Source organism: Talpa occidentalis, unplaced genomic scaffold (genome assembly GCF_014898055.3).
Source record: "Talpa occidentalis isolate TD23 unplaced genomic scaffold, MPIMG_talOcc4v2.1 talOcc4.12, whole genome shotgun sequence".
Classification (NCBI taxonomy): Eukaryota; Metazoa; Chordata; class Mammalia; order Eulipotyphla; family Talpidae; genus Talpa; species Talpa occidentalis.
In genome coordinates this window covers 46,980,095-47,000,536 of record NW_023601212.1, presented here as the reverse complement: position 1 = coordinate 47,000,536, position 20,442 = coordinate 46,980,095, and the positions used below count along the sequence as shown (strand labels likewise).

Genomic DNA, 20,442 nt, shown 5'->3' with positions numbered 1-20,442 from the left:
TTGCCACCCACCAGCGCCGGGCGGGCCCTGTTTTTGCAGGGTCGGTGCTTGTCAGAGGCTGGCGGGGGCGGATGCGGCTGGCGCACAGTCTGTCCTGTGGGCGCTTTTGTCTCCCACTGGGCACCTCTGGCCCGGATGCCGCCCCAGCCTCTCCCGCTGGGACCCACACACACGGAGTTCAGGTCTTGCTCGGCACTGGCTGTTCCGTGACTAGGAACGCCCTTCCTCCCACTCACCCACCCAGCCACACCCAAATGTCACTCCTCAGAGTGCCCCCATCAGGCGCTGGCCTTTAGATGGTTATGGCTTTGGTTGCTGTCTTTGTGACCCATGTGTTAAGTGTCCCTCCTGAGTCTTACTGGGTGTCCCCAAGGGTGGGCACTGTGCCCTATCCTCCCCCACACCCGGGAGCTAGCACTCCTGCACAGAAGGTGCACCTGCAGATATCCCTGAACTAAACCATATTTTCCAAGCGGGAAGGACAGGCCCCAGCTTTCTCAGACCTCAGTATCCCCTGTAGGATGGCTGGGTAGGTGTAATTTAGGATGCAGTTATTCAAGTCCTGTCTGGGCTCCTGCAGCCCCTGTGTAAGCCCTCAAGTGGGAGAGAGCATTATTGGGCACCTATCAGGCATCTGACCCTTTTTAGGGTTTTACAGGTGAGGAAACTGAGGCCCCTGTGGGGCAGTTACTGCTCAGAGGCACGGAGGTATGGCAGTCAGGACTTGGACCCAGGTATCACTGCAACATCCTCCCAGACCCTCCTGGTTCTTGGGCCCAAGCTTTTTCCCTGAGTCAGGTGGCCATGGCTTTATCAGAGGCTGCCAGGGCCTGGGCTCAGTCAGAGACTCATATCTGACACCCCAGGAGCCAGACCTCCCCTCTGATACCAGGGCTCAGCATCCACCAAGTGTTTGCTGTTCTCATTGACCCCTGCACCTTCAACCCCAGGCCTGGAAGGACCTTTCTGATTCTACTGTGTCTGAGGCCTTCCTTCTACCCTAGCTTTGAGGATCTAACCACAGGATGACACCATCTCTCTGACTCATGCCTGTCCCCATTGAGAGGTCTCCACCAAGGCCGGCTCCTTCTTTTTGGCTTCAGTTTGAATCCTAGCTCCCAATCCTTACTCTGAGGCTGCACGCAGGTGGCTTCACTTCTTTGTACCTTAGTTTCCTCATCCCAGGTCGAGTTCTGGGAAAAGTTAGGTAATTTATATTACATTCCCTGTATAGAGCAGGAGCTCAATACATGTACAACAGAGACTGAATGACCCTCCTCACCCATGTCACGTCCCCCACTGGCCAGTGACCTGTGGCCTGGCTGCAGTCTGGCACAAAGTGGGTGCTAATGGAAACTGGATGGCAGAAGGGGAAAGAGGTTCTGATGATCTGCTGCTTCCTGTGTGCCAGGGCCATGCCCTCTGTGGTGTCCCTCTATCAGTGCCAGGTGGTGCTAGCACAGGTGTCCTCTGGGAGGTATCCCCACTGAGCTCAGGCTGGGGGACCACCAGGCTAGGATGGGGTTGGGTTCCCCTTGACCCACATCCGTTCTGAGGCCCTGGGCCTAGAGTCGCTTCCCAAGTGACTACATGCACCATGTACCACACAGCAACTGGTGGGTCCTGCTTTATTCAGAACTGGCAAGGACCCCTCCCCCGGCTGCTCTGTGCCCACCGGGGGCCTGGGGAGAGACATGGGGCCGGGGGACCAGAGGCAGCTCCGGGCTCCCCTGGCTCCACCCAAGGAGGAAACAAGTGGCAACCCGCCCCTGCCCTCTGCATGGACAGTCTGGGTGGGGCAGGCCCCAGCACAATCAGCCCAACTCAGCTTTGGCTTCTTGAACCCCAAGAAGCGCCACTGTACAGGGCTTCCTGGGTGGCGTGGAGGTGGCGGCCACACGATGGCCAAGATTGAGGAGTCTGGTGGCGGGCAGGGCCGTCACCCGCAGTTCGAAGGGGCCACGGGCAGCCACCGGCATGGGGGGCTCCGGGCTGCCTGGTCTGGGGGCCCAAGCACAGGCCGGGGAGGCAGGGGTGGTGGGGGTGGGCGTATGGCTTGGGCAATGAGGCTGGGCAGGGCCTGCAGAGAGGCACCCAGTGCATCCAGTCGGCTTTCCAGGGCAGCCAGGCGAGCCTCAAGTTCCTCGTGCTGGGCGTGCAGCTCGGACATGAGGTCGTACATGACATTCTGGGTCTGCCAGAGACAGAGAGGAAGGAAAGGACACACAGAGAGAGGACAGTTGACTCTGGCCCTAAAGGTCTCTCGCTGGGCCCCGGAAATGAGAGGGGAATCGATGAGGGGAGAGACAGGGAGACCAACAGGTCTAGGGAAGGCTGAAGGAGGTGCAGGGATGGGGGGATGTGGCCAGAACTCTCCAGAACTCTCCTGGGGGGTTAAAATGAAACCATTGTGTGGTGCTTTCACCATTATTCCAGGAGAGACATGGTACAGGGCGGGAGGAGGGAGGAACCAGGAATCAGTTCAATGTGACCTCCCCCTCTCCCTCCACATTAGGTTAGAGAGAGGACAGGCATCTTTAGGGAGAGGTGGCCTCCCCAAGGATGTGACCCAATCACAGAACGAACATGATACTACAGCAATGAGTGTTTTGGCAGATGTCAGGCTGTCCCTAGCACCTAGCAAGCAGAGGTGTGTTCTGCCGCTGTCACTGTTCAGATGGAGACAGCCCTGAGTGTAAGCATTACTCTCGCCACCAGGTGACGCCATAACACAGTTCAGCGCGGTTTAGAGCCCTCAGGCTGAAGGTCCCTCTGGGGACTGTGATGGGGGATTGAAAAGGCATTGGAGAGCTGAGGTGGGGAAAGACACCCCAACCTCTCACTCGTGAGTAGGGAGACTGGATGGTGCACCTACCCCAGCTCTTCGCTGAGCTCCACCCCAGCCTCTCCCTTCTAGCCTCTGCCTTTGCTTCAGCGTGCCCCCAGCCTTTCTGTCACTGGCAAACTCTGCACCCGGAGGTAACCCACATTACTTGCCTACAAGGCCACAGTCCCCAGGGCCGGGGAGTAACATCTGGCAGCTTCTTTTTGACTATCTTTGAAGTTCAAATTTGTCCTTTTAACTTCACATATACATTTGGGGGAGGAGGGGTCAGAGAGACTAAATCAATGATCTTGGAAAACGTTTTAACCTTGTTAAATTTTTAAAAAATTAGAAACCTATATAATCCAATGCAGTAAAAGACTTCAAGGAAGCCTTCGTTAAATGTATTTTTAAAGTAATAGACCACTATGGCCTCAAGGTTTAAACAACTAAAAAATTCAAATTCAATCATCTATACTAAAGGGAGGGAGTGTGGTATGGACTGTCCAGTGATCACATCTAGTATCTGAGTTTTTCGGGATATTTTATATGTATTTATAGTGATAATTTCATATCAATTGGCTAGCAATTTCTACATGCTTTTAGGATTGTGCTCTTTTTACTTCCAATTGAATTATTTCTCAGGGATCTAGAAAATGCTCTTTCCCGCCCTTCCAAATAAAATTTATTTAGGCAAATATTAAATTACATTGCATTCTCTTAATAATGATGAGGACAGAGTCCAAAATGCCGTGGATATAAGAAGTAAAATAGAGGAGTTAACATTTTCTAAATATGATGTCACATTAGCCTCGGACTGATCTTTAGGGATGGAGCCAAAAAAGCAAATTTCACATATAATCTATTTCTGAGAGGTACAATATCGGTGAGAAGGGCATTCATAACCATGTGGCAAACATTCTGAGTTTGTCTAGAGTTGAGTCCATTGACAAATTTTCTGACAGATGAATAAAACATCAGGAAATGGGGGCTAGGACTTGATATTGGGACCAACAAACAGACCCATTTATAACAGATCTTATAGAGTTCTTGTAATCAACTTTAATTTCCTGAAAGGTGTTTAATTGCTCTGTAGATAGCTTTCTGCCGATACTGTAATATGGATTTATATCCTCAGCAAAAAAATTTGTTTTTCCTTATAATTTTGAGAGTTTATATGTAGTGATGTACCTAAATACAAAAGTGACACTTTACAAATTTATCCCATGAAGTATATGTTGATTTAAAGCAATTATATTAGGTACTGATCTTTAAGGTAGAAAGTGAAACAGTCAAGATTTTACACACATGTAGATTTCCAGCATCTCTTATAATCAGAGCCTCTGGCTGCAGGGGGTGACCCTTGCAGACAGGGCTGGTGTCCCCTGGTGGCTTGTCCCTCCCTGCCCTATATCCCTGGCCTTTGTCACCTGCCTGCCTAGTGGGTGCCAGTGCTGTCCCCCTCCTGGCAGAAGCTGGCCCTATCCTATCCCCATCTTCCTCTGGGGGCCTAGTTAACCCCAGCTGGCACAGTGAGCCCCCTGGCCCCACCCTGCCACGCTCACCTTAGCCAGGTCGGCGAGTGTGTTGGCCTGGTCATTCAGCTTCCCCTGCTCAATCTTCACACTCCGGAGCCTGGGGACAGGCGGGCATGGGCAGGTGGGGTTGGGGAGAGGCTGCAGCAGGGGAGGGGTCCTTCATGCACCCACCCTACCAGAGGTTGCTCATGGGACATTCAGTAGGGGTTGAGGTAGGAATTGGCAGGCCCCTGCAGTCCATTCCCTCCATGCATGCGGGGAGCAGCAGGGACTGGGGGTTGGTTCAACCATACCCACAGTGTGCCCCAACTGGCCCTGTTCACCAGGATGTCCTGGGTGAAGCTGGTGCCAGCCTTCCAGGCAAACACAGCCCTGGTTGCCTACCAAAGCGGGGATGGTATACACCCTGCCCCACAATCACCATGCACCCCTAAGCCCTGAGAAGAGACTTACTTCTGAGCTCTGGCAGGATCGGTGGAGCAGAGAGAAATCACAAGGCAATTTTAATTTCAGCACAGCTGGCGGCATGTACCCAAACCTTCCCACCTTTTGCGTGCGTGACCCCAGGGCCAGGCTGGGGTCCTGGAAAGCCCAGGGTCCAGGGGCTACCACTCTTGCTCTGGGGAGGAACCCAGTCTCTGCGGGGGCATCTCTCCTCTGGCCCCTCCTTTTAGCCCCATCAGGGCACAGGTAGCTGCCCTTGGCTTTCAGGCCCTACTGTGTACCAGCTTGTCCTGAAACCTGGTCCCAGAGGTGGCATTTAATCCAGAAAACTCTGCCCATGCCATTTCTGGTACCCACTGGTACCACATGATTCAAACCCATACCTGCCTCCTGGAAAGATGCCATGGGGGTACAGGGTGGGAGTCTTGGCCAGTGTGTGACCTCCTATGTCCTGGCCATCTCTTCTGTAGCTAAACCAGTCTAGGGAATCATTTCTGGAAGGAATTGTCCAAACTCAACCCCTACATGCAACAGATGCAAGGGCAGGCTCCCTGAGGGGCCAGCCATGCTGGAGGTCAGGAGAAACAAATGTGGTATAGATAGTGCCAGAGGTCAGGGGTGCCAGCGCTCTGCAGAGGAAATGAAGGCCCACTGGGGAGCCCTGAGAAGCCTTTCCTGTGGAAGTCAACCTCCCCATAATAGGTTGAACAGATCCCCCAAGGCAATATGAACAGCTTCTTTATAAAAGGAAGAAGTTGGACTCAGACATGCTCAGAGGGAAGATGATGTGAGGACACAGAGAAATAGCCCTGTGAAGATGGAAAATTGGAGGCATGGTGCAAAAAGCCAAGGAACACCCAAGGCTACAGAAACTTGGAAAAAAGTCTGAACCAACACTCCCTGCCTTCAGAGGGAGAAAGATCCTAGAGACACCTTGATTTTGGACTTCTGGCCTCCAGAACTGTGAGACAATAAATTTGGCTAGCTACCACCCGGTGCGTGGTAGTTTGCTGTGGCAGACCCAGGGACTATATACATGCCCCTAATCCATGCAATGCCAGGCATTTCTACACATCATCCCATTTTGAACCCCCACAGTCCTGTGAAATAGAAACTGATGGCATGAGAAGTTAATCCAATGATAAGAATAAACACAATAAATGTAAATGGATTAAACTCACTCAAGGAAACTTCTGGGGTGATAAATCTGTTCATTATCTTGACTGGTGTGTGAATATGGGTGTGTGTATATGGGTGTTTCATGGGTGTGTGTATATGTTAAAACTGATCAAACTGTACTCTTTCAGTAGGTGTGGTTGTATATTGACATAAATAAAACTTTTTTTTAAAAAAAGGCAGAATGATTAAACAGGATTAAAAATTTAAAACCTAACTGGCAGACTCTCCCTGGTCTCCCCATGGTCAGACTCTTTCATCCTCTGGCACCCCATGAGTTGGGCTGCCCCAGCTAAACCCTGGGATCTCCTATCTGCCAGTCATCCCAATCTACCACTCACACAAGAAAGGATTCTTCTTGCTGTTTCCCATGGCTGGCTTGGTTGCTTCCGACTGTACTGGTTCACTTCCTAACACTGTTCACATCACACTCTGACTCATCAGACACTGATTCTGTCCTATAAGTTCTTGGAGCAGGGATCTATCTGCCAGTTGTGAATAGGGGTTCCCATGATGTGAAAGGTGGGAACCCATGGACATTTTGAAATATTCCTAAAAACATCTTAATATTTTAAATCAGTTACCATGTGTCTCAAATGTAGTCTATATTTGAGTACCCCACTCCACAAGTTTGGAGCTGTTTAATTCTATACTGGATGCTGTCCCATACATCCTCTATGGCCAAGGAATGTAGCTGGTTCAAATGAAAACAGGTTGTAAATGTATTGGACTTTGAAGAGTTAGTACAAGAAACTTTCTAAAATATGTCAGTAATTTTCTACATTAATCACGTTAAAATGCTAATATTTTAGAGGTAATTGGGTTAAATAAAGGTAAAAATTCATTTCACTTCTTTTTACTTTTTTTCAATGTGGCTACTAGAAAATTTAAAATTACATGGGTGGCTCACATGACATTTCTGGTGAACAGTTACTGGCATTTTCTGGGCATTAGCCCAAAGCTGGGAAGTTGCCTATTTTGGAAAATAAAGTTTTATGGGTATACAGCCAAACTGAATCGTCTTTGTTGCCTTCCTGCTACAAGAGCAGAATTGAGTAGTAATGACAAACACTGCCTGGTCCATAAAGTCTGAAAATTATCTATTTGGCTCTTTTACTGAAAAAGTTCACCAACTCTTGCTGCACATTGGACTTACTTGAAAAACTTAAACTTATACCTAGGCTGCACCTCAGACTCTGTAACTGGTATTTGGTGTGGTCTGTGGGATTTTTCTTAAAATCCACTAGTGACTCCAAGGAGCAGTCAAGAATGACTTGACTAAATAAATGATTAAATAATTCTCAGGACAAAGAGTCAACAGAAGAAATTAAGTAATTTCTTAATTTGATCACATGGATCTGGTCACACATTAAATTCTGAGCATCCTGGCAGTCAAACCAAAAAGGTAAATGGCTTCAAAATTCAAGGAATAAAATCACTTTGATTATTCCAGGGAATAAAATATGCATTCTGCCACCTGTGCTGGGTAGTTTGTATGACTTATCACAGGCTACTGTTCTGGATGCGTGTTGGCATATCACCTGCATCCAGACTATCCCACCCAGGACTGAAACTGAAGATCCTGACCAACTGACCACCCAGCATGGGATGGACATTGACAAGGCCATAGTGAACTGCCTGGCCTGGCCCTAGGCTTCCTCCCAGGACCACAGCTGCCTCCGCGCCAGGTGGACACAGAAACGTGAGCGGGAAAGGTACTGGACTTACTGATGGATGGCTTGGAGGAACTTACGCTGGTGTTTCCGAACCCGGGCTTGGTCTGGCTTTTTCACCAGCCTGGTATGTTTGTAGATGAGCCACGTCTCCCTGAGAACATTAGCAGCGGCGTTTTTTACCTGGGGCCAGAGAAAGAACAGCTCTTCATTGTGGGCACAAACCATGGAAGGCTTCAGAAAATTCTGGAAATGCCTCTCTGGTATCCTGGGATTGTAAGCCAGGGCCATGTTTGCCCATCCACATTTGTGACGTGTGTGTGCACCTACCACACCTCACTGGCGAGGCCCTTTATGCACACCTTGCAAATGTGAACTCAGCGAATCTATACATGCTGGTATCATCCTCATAAGGTAATACCATGGGGAAACTAAGTTACAGAGAGGTCGCCCTGCCAAGTCAGATAGCTTGTCAGTTGCCTCTGGTGGCCTGGTCTCTTACTACACAGCTGGGCCATAATGGAGCACAGAGGTAGACCTTGTGGTCATTGCCATATCCCTATGTGCAGGCTCAGGTACTCACATGGTGGCACTACCTAGCACTGTCCTAGCATGGATGGGGCAGTGTAGTGACCTCCGTGCACCTGGGCATGCCTGGCATGTGCAGAGGGAAGGTGGGGAGGGCCTATGCTCAATGAACACAGAGGGGAGATGGCCTTGATGGGGGATGGCATCCCTACCCGCTTGGTGAGCTGAGTGTCCATCATGAAGTTGTGCACATGCTTCTCGGCCTTAGTGAGCTCCAGCTTCCGGGCCACCACAGCTACCACAAGCGCCGTGCAGCCAGCCCCCTGGGTGAGCAGAGACACATTAGCATCTTCCACATTTGGGTCCCAGGTCACAAGCGGGATATTTTCCCTTCTCCAGGAAGCCTTCCCTGATGGTACCCTTGCCTTTGCCCCCTAAACCCAAAGCTCCAGCAGATCCACCTGCTGAGTTTATTGACTCCCAACCTCACCTGCATAACATCATTGAACATCCAGGGAGTGTGTCCCACAAATGAGCTCAAACAACCCTGGCAGGTAAGACTACTAGTATCCCCATTAGGCAGAAAGATAAGCTGAGACTGGGAGATAAGAAAAGCACAGGAAAATGGCAGGCTCTGCAGGCATATTCAGGGTTGACAACCATAGAAGTGGGGGTTCAGAAACGCCCATAAAGGTCTTGGGGCCTGGGTGTTGGGGATGGAGACCTGGCTGACATGTTGCCGAGCAGTAATGGGGGCACCAGGTGACAGGATCAGAAGGTAGCATAAGGGAAGTGGAGGTGGTTGCCTGTGTGTGGGAGGATCTGCTGGAGGAAAGAGGTACCAAGAGGTGGGAAATGGAGGGGAGGGATGCCTCGCCTGATAGGCTCCTGCTGTCAACAACCACCCTCCCCAGGACAGCCTGTATTGCGGCCAGTCCCTTTGCTAGTAAAGGAGATCGGAGAGGACTCCATTATTTACTCAGAGACAGCCTGGAAACAGAGAGATTCAAGTAAGGGCTCAAGGAGGGGCGTAGGTCTAAGTGATGGGTATGGGAGGCAGCAAAAAGTGACAGGGAGGAAGGGGTGAATGAGAGCCTGCCACTGAGAATTGGAGGCCAGGGAGCCTAGGACACCCAAGAGGTGTCATCATCCTCAGTGGCTGGAATGCAAGTGGCAGGGGCAGGTGAAGGAGGCTGGGAGGTGATGCCTTGCCCAGGTTGGAGGTTCTCCCTGACACCTCACTGGCTAGCTACTTCCTGTGGCCAGTGTGTGCATGATGGAAGGAGGGAGACATTAATGGCAGGTGAAGACAGGTTGGGGGTATTCTCAGATGTTCCTGGATAGGTGTGGACACAAACATGCCAAGCCTAGGCAGAATGGGCAAAAAGTCCCCTCTCTCCCCAAGAAACTGGGATAAGGGTCTTGGGAGGACCAAGGAACCTGTTCTCAGGAAAATCCTTGTCAACAAAGTAAAGAAACAGGTTAGATACTTTCACGTGGAATACTGCAGCAAGGAAAAGAATAGCCAAAGCCTCCACACTTGACCATGTCCAGCGAATGATGCCAGGTTTGGAAGAGGCCACTCTGGGAGCCCTGAAGTTCAAGAAGGGGCAGTTGTACAGCTGGCAAGACAATGGGGAGAAAAGAGAGTCCAAGGGCAATGACTGGGAGGGGATACACATGGACAAGGTTGGAAGAGAGCTTAAGAAATGTGAGAAAACAGGGCCTCCCCAGTGGCGCAGAGGTTGAGCACTGGGTTGCGAAGCTGCCCACAGCCTCTGCAGTGCCAGTTCGATTCCCGGCTGCTCCCCGGCCACCGGAGGAGGGTCCCACGTGGCGCGCAGACCTCTCCTGCCGCCCGCTGCTCCCCTCAGCAGTGTACTTCAGTCCTTCTGCCTGCTCTGCTCCCTGCTCTGGCTCTGGTGAATTCTCTCACCCTCCCGCGCTTCTGACTGTACCCAGTGCTTGTATGGATAAATAAAATAAATAAATAAATCTTAAAAAAAAAAAATCCATGTTCTCAAAAAAAAAAAAAAAGTGAGAAAATAGAAGCAGCTAAAAAGACCAAGATGCGGCTTATGGTATCTGGCTTTGTGATAACAGCAAAAGGCAAGAAAGAGACCTACGCATGACCACTAGTGTGTGTCCAGGGGCCAGGGCAGGGAACCATTTGCAGGACTAATTTTCTAGAAGAAACTTCTTGCCAGAAAAGGGAACATACCTTTTCTGCTGCATCACTGACTTTCTGGGTTTGACCTGGCCTACTTTGCGTGCTTTTCTTTGTTCATTTGTAAGCTCATTTGCCTCAGGATGGGCTCAGGATGTGGCCTGTGTGTCCACTTGGCTGGGAGATGGGAGGTTCAGGTTGGGGTTGGAGGAAGACATGGAACTCCAGGCCTGTATTCATGGGAGGGGATGAGAGGTAAAGAGGGGTCATGCCCACAGGCCATCCCAATGCCATAGGCATTGGGAAACAGCAACAACCAGGGGCTTACATACAATGATGGGGGCTGTGATGAGCCCCGAAAGATGGTTTGTCCACCACAGGAGGAAAGGAGTTGGAGGTAGTATGGCATCTGCAGGAACAAACATCTTTATGCCAAGATGGTGGACCCTGGGGGTGGGATTAGGCTGGCTTCTTTGGGGGCTAGGGTTTCTCACCCATGTAAGTGTTATGAACTGGGGGGTTACTGAAAGGAGTACCCCACCATGCACTGAAGAATCTGTGGAAGAGAGGAAATAAGCTCAGAAAGAAAGATGATTCCACACAGGGACCAACCATGAGAAAGGAGTGAGGGAAAAGAGGTTCCAGATACCTCAGACTGCCCACATCTGTAGGCAGACTGGAGAAGACTGGGAAGGATGGGGTGCTGCCTGGGCTCCCAGAGTCACACTTTACAACATAGGGACTTAGTGGGTGTGCTTAGGACACCCTAAAGAGTTAGTAGAGGACAGGGAGTTGGCTGTGGTGGCACACCTCACAGGATATTGATTGGGTGTCTGAGGCCATCACAGTTCTAGGCTTTTCACATAAACGAACATTTAATCTTTGTAACAAGCTGAGGAAGCAGCACTGGTTACAGTGGGGGAAACTGAGGCCAGAAGCATCAACACCCTCAGCCTCAATCCAAGAACTGAGAATAAAGTAGGCTTTGGGGGGCCTTCCCTGGTGGCGCAGCACTTGAGAGCTGGGCTGCGAGGCTGCCTGCAGCCTCTGTAGCGCCGGTTTGTTCCCTGGCCGTCGGTGAGGGTCCCACCAAAAAAAAAAAAAAGTGGGCTTTGGAGAACACTGTGGCAACGATGACACTCCACTTAGGGTAGACCATGCCTCTGGCCAGGCGGGCACAGCCGTGGCTGCACATCTAGGGGTGGAAGAACCCAAGAGGCAACTGGAGATCTGGGCTCCACAGGCCATCAGAGGGAAGGAGCGGGCAGTGGAGGGGAGGGCTGAGGCATTACAGCTCAAAATTGAGGTGAGCCCCTCAATAGTGGGAGTACACAAGGCCCCCTTACCATGATGCCGGTGAGCAGGCACACGCCCTTCCCACAGTATGTGTGTGGTACCATGTCACCGTAGCCAATGGACAGGAAGGTGATGGAGATTAGCCACATGGCCCCCAGAAAGTTGCTGGTCACTTCCTGCTTGTCGTGGTACCTGGGGGGAGTTGGACCTGGTTAGTCCACACTGGTCCCTCCAACTTTACCCCCCCACACACACACCCCTATCAACACTGGAACTGCAGGGCCCAGGTCTACTTGGCTGCTGGTTGTCTTGACTGCAGGGAGCCCTCCTGTGGTCCTCCTGGGGGCAGGGGCACCCATACCCTCCTCCCTGGCATCCCATCCAGACTTCCCTCCTCTCCCAAACCCCAGGCTGATGCCTGTTGTCTGCCCACCCCGGCCCTGCCCTGATTAGGGGGCGGAGAAGGCCCCCAGGGAGTAGGCATCCACATGAGTCCACGTGACTACCCTCCCAAAACAGACAGACAGACAGACTTGGGCAATGATAGCCACGGGTGCCAGAAGCGGCAGGGAGTGGAGGCAAGGATTCAGGTCAGACACCAGCAAGAACTTCCCTAGTCAGCAAGGCCCTGAGGTGGGGGGACTATTGGAGAGATGGGAAATTACTGGGAGGATTGAGCCCCAGGATTTGGGAGAAGGAACTTGATATGTGGAGGGACACTAGTCACACCAACTCTAGGCCTTGGGTTCCCCTGGGGTGAGAGGGGAGACTCCTTTGGACAGCGGACATGATCTTGTGCAGACCACAGTCCAGCTTGGGACGCTGACCACACCTGCTGCTAACCAATTCTACAATAGTTAGGCCAGGTTAGGGGACTGGAGGGACTGAGGGGTCAGTGCTCTGGGCCTGGAGGTGGCTAAGATTGGAGGCGAAAGGGGGAGGGAAGGAGAGCTGGGAGAAAAGTGCTGTTTCAGGATGATGGGGCTGGGGTTAGAGGCTCAAAATGGGGAATGGTTGAAAACCCCAAAGCGGGGTGGGTGGGATGTTACTGCAAGCCCTTTCAGTTGGCTTCCAGGCTGCTCACTGTGTGAGGGGGATCAGGGACTGAACCTCATTTTTCATGGAGACATCTGAGCCCCAAGTCACCCCAGCGTCCACCTACTAGGAGACCGGATCGCCACACTTGGGAGGCCGGAGAAGTGGGGAACCTCCAGCAGTGGGTCGGGGAGCCCCAGGCCCACCTAAAGTCTTTGTGGATGCTGAGGTCCACCCAGGACCAGGGAGTGGGGGCATGCAGGAGGTGGGGGTGGGGGACAAGAGTTGCAGGGGCGGAGCGAGGCAGGCAGAGGGGTTTCAAGCAGCTTCACCGGGCTCAGGATTTAGGATTGGCTGCCCCTGCCCCAATGCAGGACCCCAGGATGACCTGGCTGGACTAGCCCTGGCATCCTTCCCAGACCCCAATCCTGACTTGGCGCTGAAGGGGTAAGGGACAGGCTGTGGATACATCAGGGCACACAGGACACTCCCTGTAACCCCCAGATGATAAACTTTGATGACAGACTGGGGTGGGGGCACAAGGGGCTTGAGCAGTGAAAAATAGGGTCAAGGGGAAGGATCCAGTCTAGGGACCCCACCTCCTGGAAGCCCAGCCCCAGCAACCCCTACCACATACTGTTCCAGGGCCTTCTCAGAAGTAGAAGCCCCCCAGACAAGTTACCTCCTCTCTCTACAGAGGCAACGGGACCCCCTCCTGCTCCTGGAGCCCCCTGGGGGGCTCTGGAGACATTCAAGCCCTCAGGAAAGTCCCTTTCCTCTCAGAGCTTCAGTTTCCTCATCTATAAATTGGGCTGGCAGCCTGTCCCTTTCCAGGGCTGTTCAGAGCAAACCCCAAATTGGGGGCCTAAAGACTGGGCCAATTTCCATTCACTTGACCCTCTTGAGTTTCAGGAGGAGATATCTAACACCCCTGCACCCGGACAGCTGCCAGAACAGGTCACCAAAGCTAAGCGCTTTTTCATCCCCCCACTTTGGAGACAGGGACCCTGAGGATGCCCAGTGAGCAAGACCTCTCCCAGAGCTGCCTGCCTCCTGCTATCCTGGTCTGACTCCAAATCCAGTGGTCACACTGGAATGGGTTCTCCCTATAACAACCCTGCCCCGACCACCTCCCCTCCCCACTTTCCCACCCCTTGTGGCAGCTAATCTTAAATTCCTGGCGGGCAGTACAGTGGCAGCAGCTCTGTACACATAGCTAGGCAGAGGGTGGGACTCACATGTTTTCCCTATGGTCCGGTGGGGCGGGCAGAGGGGAGAAGGAGAGCAGGTTAAACATGGGGTGGGGACAGGCCGATGGGGTGGTGCCCCTGTTCCCACTGCCTTTGTGGCCCTAGCTGACATCAGAGGTTGGTTACCCAAAGAAGAGTGGAGGGACCAGGAGGAGCATGAGACCTGCCAGGAAGGGGGGTAGTGGGCTGGGGTCCCAGAGGGATGTGAGTTGAAGTGGGGCTGAGGGTGCTGGGGACACAGGGCTGGAGTACCAGGGACAAAGGGGCATGGGAGTCACTGGGGTCAAAGGTGAGAAGTAACAGCTGGGACGCCACTGGTCACTGAGGTCACCAGTGGCATGGAGGTCCACGGGACCGGGGATCAGAGGGTGGGAAGGCATGACCAGGGGAGCCCTGGGTCACTTAAGTCATGGGTGACATGGGGGTTCCCGAGGTCACAGGCTCTGGGTCGCACCTCTCGCAGACACGCACAGTCCAGGCGGCAATGATCCAGGAGGAGATGCTGAAGACCAGCAGCACGGTGCCTGGGCAGATGGTCATGAGCGTCTTCATGACGAAGCGAGTGTTGAAGGTGATCTTGTTGAGGGCGCCGATGCTGCGGCTGGAGGCATCTGTGAAGATCTTGCTGTGTAGAAGCATGACGCGGCCCAGCAGGTAGAGACGCAGGAACATGGGCACGGACAGTAGCACGTCCACATCGGCCTCGGCCGCCGACGGCGTGTATGTGAAGGCCAGTCGTGCTGTCCATGTGAAGCGGTAGTGTCCGGGCACCGGGTGGATGGCACACACGGCCAGCTCCAGGGAAATAAGGAAGACGCGCTCGCAAGTCATGGCGATGCGCCAGTCATCTGCCCCATTGTCCACCATGAACAGCTGCAGGGATGTGGAGAGGGTGGGGCGGCCGTGGGTCTCAGACACTCAGATACACATGCTGGGCCTAAGTGAGACCCCAGCCTGAAATCCCAGACTTGCCTTTTTTGAGCAACATGGCCTCATATGTGAAATCTCTAGTTCTTGGGGTTGGCGACAATTCAAATTAAATACAGGATGGTGTCCCTCCCAAGGAAGCATTGTTACCAATGCTTCCGCAGCCCTACTGGGGTGCACAGTTATGAATCCCTTAACAGGTCCAGTCAATGACAGGCCATATCTAGAGGCCTTTGGACAAATCCTCCTGCATGCATGTTTGCAGTCGCTCTAGTGAGAACTACCAAATGTGGATACAACCCAAGTGTCCATCAGTGGACAAATGGATGAACACAACGCAAACCATCCACACAGTGGAATATCACTCAGCCATAAAAAAGGAGTGAAGCCCTGACACACAACACGATGTGGATGAGCCTGAAAACATTACGCTGAGTGAGACAAGCCAGACACAAGGCCACCCCAGGGTCAAAGGGGCAAAACTGTTCACCGGGGGCCTGGAAGGTAGAGCTCTGAGCCAAGCAGAGTTAGGATGCGGATGTGTTCTAAGAATGCATAACGTATCCTTAGGTGATTTCATCGTTAGGTGTCACAGGTTAAATTACACAAACCTTGATGGCACAGCCTACGACACACCTAGCAACACTTCCTTTATTTGGAAGGAATTAAGAGTCAATGAGCTCATGAGGGTGGGGCCCTGCTCCTACAGATCTGGTGTCCTTACATGAAAAGGAAGAGACCCGAGGGCTGTGCGCACAGGCCATGTAAAGACACAGTGAAAAGGCGGCCATCTGCAAGCCAAGGAGAGAGGCCTTGGGAGAAAGCAACCCTGTCAGGCACCTGATCTTGGACTTTTAGCCTCCAGAACTGGGAGAAAAGAAATGTTTGTGTTTTGTGTTTTGTTTCATTTTGTTTTTTATGGCTAAGTGATAGATACCTGCTGTAGGAACAGACCACATTTTGTTTATCCATTCACCTGCTGACAGACATTTGGGTTGTTCCCACATTTTGTTGATTGTTAATAATGCTGCCATGGACCTGAGTGTGTAAGTTTTGTATGAATCTATATTAGAAGTGGAACTGCAGAGTCAGGTGGTAACTCCGAGTTTAACAGTTTAAGGAACCATCAGATCATTGTCCCCAGGGGACCTTTAGAACCACTTCCTTCCAGCTGTTACTGACCCCATCTGGTCTTCCTGCCCAATAGAGGATCCCTCCTGAGTGCCAGACCTAAGGTGTGCCCATGCACATCGGCATATGGCACAACCCAGGTAGAATTTGCCTAAGCCCCACCAGGGTCAAGGTCAGGGGTCAGAATCCAAAGGTCACGAGTGAGATCTGCCAACCTTTGGCATCCTGAAGCTCTGCACCAGCTCCAGATGACGTCTGCCCACCGTGGGCACACCTGCCCAAAGCAGCTGGACCTGAAGCTGATGAACCCCTGAAGTGGCACGTATCAATTTTTCAGATGCAGGATCCCAGCAGACAGGAGAACAGGTGCTGGAACACCAGTTTCCTAGGGCTGCAAAAATGATCTACAGGCTGGAACATCAGCTCACCTTCTGTTTTCTTTTTAAAATAATCAATGAAAATGGAAGCATAGACAGGAATTGCAATTTAGAGGGATCTAAGTTCTACCCCTTTAGAGAGGTGTTTTATCCCCCAGGAGGAGGTTATTGGTCCTTTCATGCGTTCAGGGGCTGGGGTGCCAGGTGGCTTTATGGGGGACAGGGGTGCAGTTGGCTGGCCACTGACCTGGATCTCCCGGGCATGGTAAAGGATGACCAGTCCCAACAGGATGGCTGTGGAGAGACTGATGAGGCATTTGAGTGCAAATGAGTACAGGGACTCCTGGAGAGAGAAAGCAAACAGACAGATGCTGGGGTGGAAGGGGCTTCATGATCCCCAACCTGGTGCTTTGTTCAGTAGGTGATACTCCTTGTCCTTGTTCCTGGGGCCTGGGTGATAACCCTCTGTTTATAAGGCCTGGTCTCATGTGGGCACAGCACTTCACAATTCATAGGCTGGTATAGCCCTGATCACTCTCTGTCCTCATATATACTTGTGTGGTTTGATGGGATCCATAACCCAATCTTTCCCTGAGGTTACCAAGTCCTGGCCTGTTCCTCAGGCCGCTTCCTCCCCACCTTCAGCCAGGGTACCTGGCAGAGGTAACAGCCTAGAGGCCCTGCCCCCACCCATACCTCTCCATCACCCTCAGGAGATGAGCACTGTGGGTGCCAAGACGGCCTTATCTCTCCACCTCCAAGGCCCCCCCAAACCCTACCCTTCCTCTTGGGGCCATTTGGGCTCTGAGCCCATTCCTGAGGGACAGCAGGGACCTATAGATCAGCCCAGAGGGGCTCTCGGGTGCCCACCTTGGTGTAGACGCCCCAGGACAGCTCCGTCTCGGTCACCATGACAACAATGCCGAACATGCCAAAGATGAGGGCGTAGTCACTGAGCCTCTTCCGCTTCTCGAAGAGCACCCGCCGGTGGCCCAGGCGGTGGCCCACGTTTGAAGACTTTCCTGAGCCCCTCTGCCCACCTGCCTCCTCATCCTCATCCTCTTCTTCCTCATCGTCATCCTCCTCCTCCTGGTCCTGCGGCTGCCCTGGGGGGCTGCTGGCTGCCAGTTGGGCCGGTTCACTCTTGGCTACCACGACCTGGAGGCCAGGGCCATGTGGCGGCTGCGGGGGCCGGCCGGCCTCAGGGTCCAATGGGTCACGGCCCAGGGTACCCGGCCCACTACCCAGTGGCCGTCCCCCGCAGCCATTGTGGCTGTGGCTGTGGCTGTGGCTGTTCATGATTATGTGGGTGCCGGGGTTGGGCTTGCTGCAGGCCACCTGGGGCCCGGCATGGCTCAGTGGCTGGGCTCCCTTGCTGACCTGCAGGGCACAGAGGGGCACAGTTACAGCAGGGCCTCCCTGACTGACCAGAGAGAGAGGCACCATTGCCACCGCCCAAAACATCCTGATGCTTGGGAGGCCATGAACACAGAGTGGCTGACACATGAGTTTGCTGTTCCAGAAACATCCAAGTCAGCCTCTGTCCCTCCCCTGCTCAAAAGCCTCCCATGGCTCCCCAGTGCCTTTGCACGAATGTCAAATGCCTCACCGCAGTCAGAAGGCCCTCAGTCCAGTTCCCAGCCCACTCTCCCTTTCAGTCACAATGGCCTCCCATGACTAGATCCCAGCGTGCTTAGTCCTGCCCCAGGGTCTTTGCATGCACTGTGCCCTCTGCCTGGAATACCCTCATATTGAGCCTTTGGCCACTGATTTTACTTATCTCCAAGTACCTAGCACACAATCTGCACCTAATAAATACTTCTAAATGGCCTGAGTGGGGGATCTGCTAGGCTCATGTGAGAAGATTAGAGAGGGGCTGGGGGGTGGTTCTCATCTCCTGACCTTCAGGCTCCTAGAGAAGTTAGCCTCACTCTACTGAGGCTTTTGTTTCTCCCTGAACACACCTAGGCAGGTGCAAGGTGTAGCATGGGGGTCATCAGGGACCAAGGCTGTGCTATAGAGACCTGGAGCTCTTCCCACAGGGGCGGGAGGGTGAGGGTCCATGATCTCCAAACAGATTTCATGGCCAGCAATGGTGACACATGCTTTAATTCTAAGATTCGAGAATTGATTCTGTAGGGTTAGGCCCAGCCCATGACCTCAGCCAGCCTCAGATTCCCTGCCAAGTTATGGAGAAGCAAACATCCTGGATTCTGCCCCTGCACATCGATGTGAGAACAGGAACTCTGATGGCTCCTTACCACGCCATCCACAATGACACTCATCTGATGAGGGTGTCTAGCGTCCAGTCTCCTGGGTCCTGATTAGCCAGAACCTTCCCTGCCCTGTCTGGCAGCCCCAGGCCCAACCTGCCATGTCACCCCACATGTAGCCTCTGCTGTCAGCCCCAGGCGACCTTTATTAAGCAACTACTGTGTGTTAGGCTCCATCCTTCACACAGATATTCTCCTTAATCTTCTGAACCCCCAAGAAGGGGGGCCTGGGATTTGACAGGTTTTACATTGAGGACACCAAGGCACCTCGTGTGAAGGGATCATTACCTCACAGGGAGGGTTTCAGACTGGGTTGTCTCTTGAGACTCTCCCAACAAGCCAGGCAGTGGCAGCAGTGGGCCAAATACTGTCCCCTCTAAAAAGACCAGACTGGGAGGCACTAGGACACTCACATGCCAGGCCTGTGGGAGGGGGGCTTTATGCAAAGACAGAACATTCCCCAATCCTGAAACCATGATCTGCAGGTGACAGACATGGAAACTGTCACCTCAGGACACACCCAGAGGAGCCATGCTGGTGGAAAGTGGGCCTGGCTGGCCTGTCCTCTGCATGCACCACAGGACCACCAGTACTCTTGTCCAGAGGCCCCCCAGACCGCATCAATCCTACTCACCATGTGTCCCCAAATGCCGGTGCTGGCAGGAAGTAGGAACGCAAGAGAACTTCCTTCTATGGCCCAGTGAGCTCATGAGTTTTAGAACATGTGTTTCCCACCCTCTCCCAGATATCACATCAGCCGGTTTCTAAGGCTGACCTTGCCCCTGATCTCTCTCCATCCTGACAAACACATAGAGTGGCTTGGGTGTCACTCTCCCCTGGAGAGAGAGCCCATGCCTGCCACGTGAAGTGCCATCAGAGGCAGGCGGGGCTGGGAGCTTCCACTAGGACACAAGTGGTATCCTCAGACCCTGTTCCCTATGGGGGATGAGGAAAACCCAGGCGCCCCTTCCACAATCCTCTTGAAAGGAGGTCCCTACAGAGGATGGTGGGGTGGGGGCTAGGTACAGGCTGGAGGGGGTGGAGGAGTGGGCCAAAGAACTGGAGGTGGTGGGGCGTTGCAAACGACCTTCTGAAATGCGAGCACGGATGAAGATGCAATTTGGGGATCTGACTCAGCCGACTGCCCGACGCAAGGGCCAAATTCAGCCCTGTGTCCGCCATGCTACTGCTCCTCCTCGCCTGGCAGCCGTGTCCTAAGGTGCCCTGGACAGGGAGGGGATAGAGGTATGGAGGGAGACAGGTGGTTTCTGGGAGAGCAAAGTGATATGGGGCTTCCTGGGTGCCTGTCGTGTTAACATGTACTTATTGCTGTTGGGGGCCAAGTCCTGTTTCAGTATCAGTGTTTAATCCCTATTGCCAGTCAGTGAGGCATGCGGTGTTCCTGCCCACATTTTACAGAGGGAGATAAGGCTCAGAGAGCTTCAGCACCTTGCCCAAGGTCATCCAGCCAGGAAGGGCAGGGACTAAGTTAGTGCCATCTGGGGCTGGTGGGTGGCCTCCTCTCAATGGGCTACAGCTTGGCTCTGCCCCTGAGAGGCATGGAATAGTACACAGGCATGTGCACAGGAGGACAGAGAGCCCTGCATAAGATCCCACAGGAAACAGGGACAGTCACTTTCTAAAGACTGGCTGCCCTGGTAACAAGAGACCCCACCCACCCCTACTGAAACCTGGGCCTAAAGCTCGGGTTCCTGGGACTCTCTGGGATTCCCAAAGAACCAAGAGCCCTTCTGATACCCTGGCCAAGGCTTGGATGTCTAGGAGCAGGTGTGTTTTTCTGGG

General features: G+C 52.8%; 1 protein-coding gene across 3 annotated transcripts; it reads right to left on the bottom strand.

The window, feature by feature from the left end:
* Positions 1–1,605: 1,605 nt before the first annotated feature.
* On the bottom strand, positions 1,606–20,308 carry KCNN1 (potassium calcium-activated channel subfamily N member 1). Of its 3 annotated transcripts, XM_037506146.2 has the most exons (8): positions 17,237–20,308; positions 16,614–16,709; positions 14,386–14,804; positions 11,697–11,838; positions 8,396–8,506; positions 7,711–7,838; positions 4,390–4,459; positions 1,910–2,194 (listed from the first exon to the last, which is right to left on the bottom strand). In XM_037506146.2, exons 1-8 carry the CDS (start codon positions 17,870–17,872, stop codon positions 1,940–1,942), a joined length of 1,857 nt encoding a protein of 618 aa, XP_037362043.1. In that variant the 5' UTR covers positions 17,873–20,308; the 3' UTR covers positions 1,910–1,939. The 3 variants fall into 3 exon arrangements, with proteins under 3 accessions (XP_054549342.1, XP_037362043.1, XP_037362044.1); XM_054693367.1 differs by lacking the exon at positions 4,390–4,459 and having other exon boundaries at positions 1,606–2,194; XM_037506147.2 differs by lacking the exon at positions 4,390–4,459 and having other exon boundaries at positions 2,097–2,194; positions 7,736–7,838.
* Between the last annotated feature and the right edge of the window lie 134 nt (positions 20,309–20,442).

What these genes read in the sequence shown, in the direction of transcription:
- KCNN1 (XM_054693367.1), bottom strand. Translation starts at nt 17,872, where the DNA reads ATGTGTCAGCCACTCTGTGTTCATGGCCTCCCAAGCATCAGGATGTTT. An exon ending in ACCATGCCCGGGAGATCCAG is followed by an intron (nt 14,805 to 16,613) that starts GTCAGTGGCCAG and finishes ACATCCCTGCAG; the next exon opens with CTGTTCATGGTGGACAATGG. An exon ending in GCCTGCTCACCGGCATCATG is followed by an intron (nt 8,507 to 11,696) that starts GTAAGGGGGCCT and finishes CTGCTCACCCAG; the next exon opens with GGGGCTGGCTGCACGGCGCT.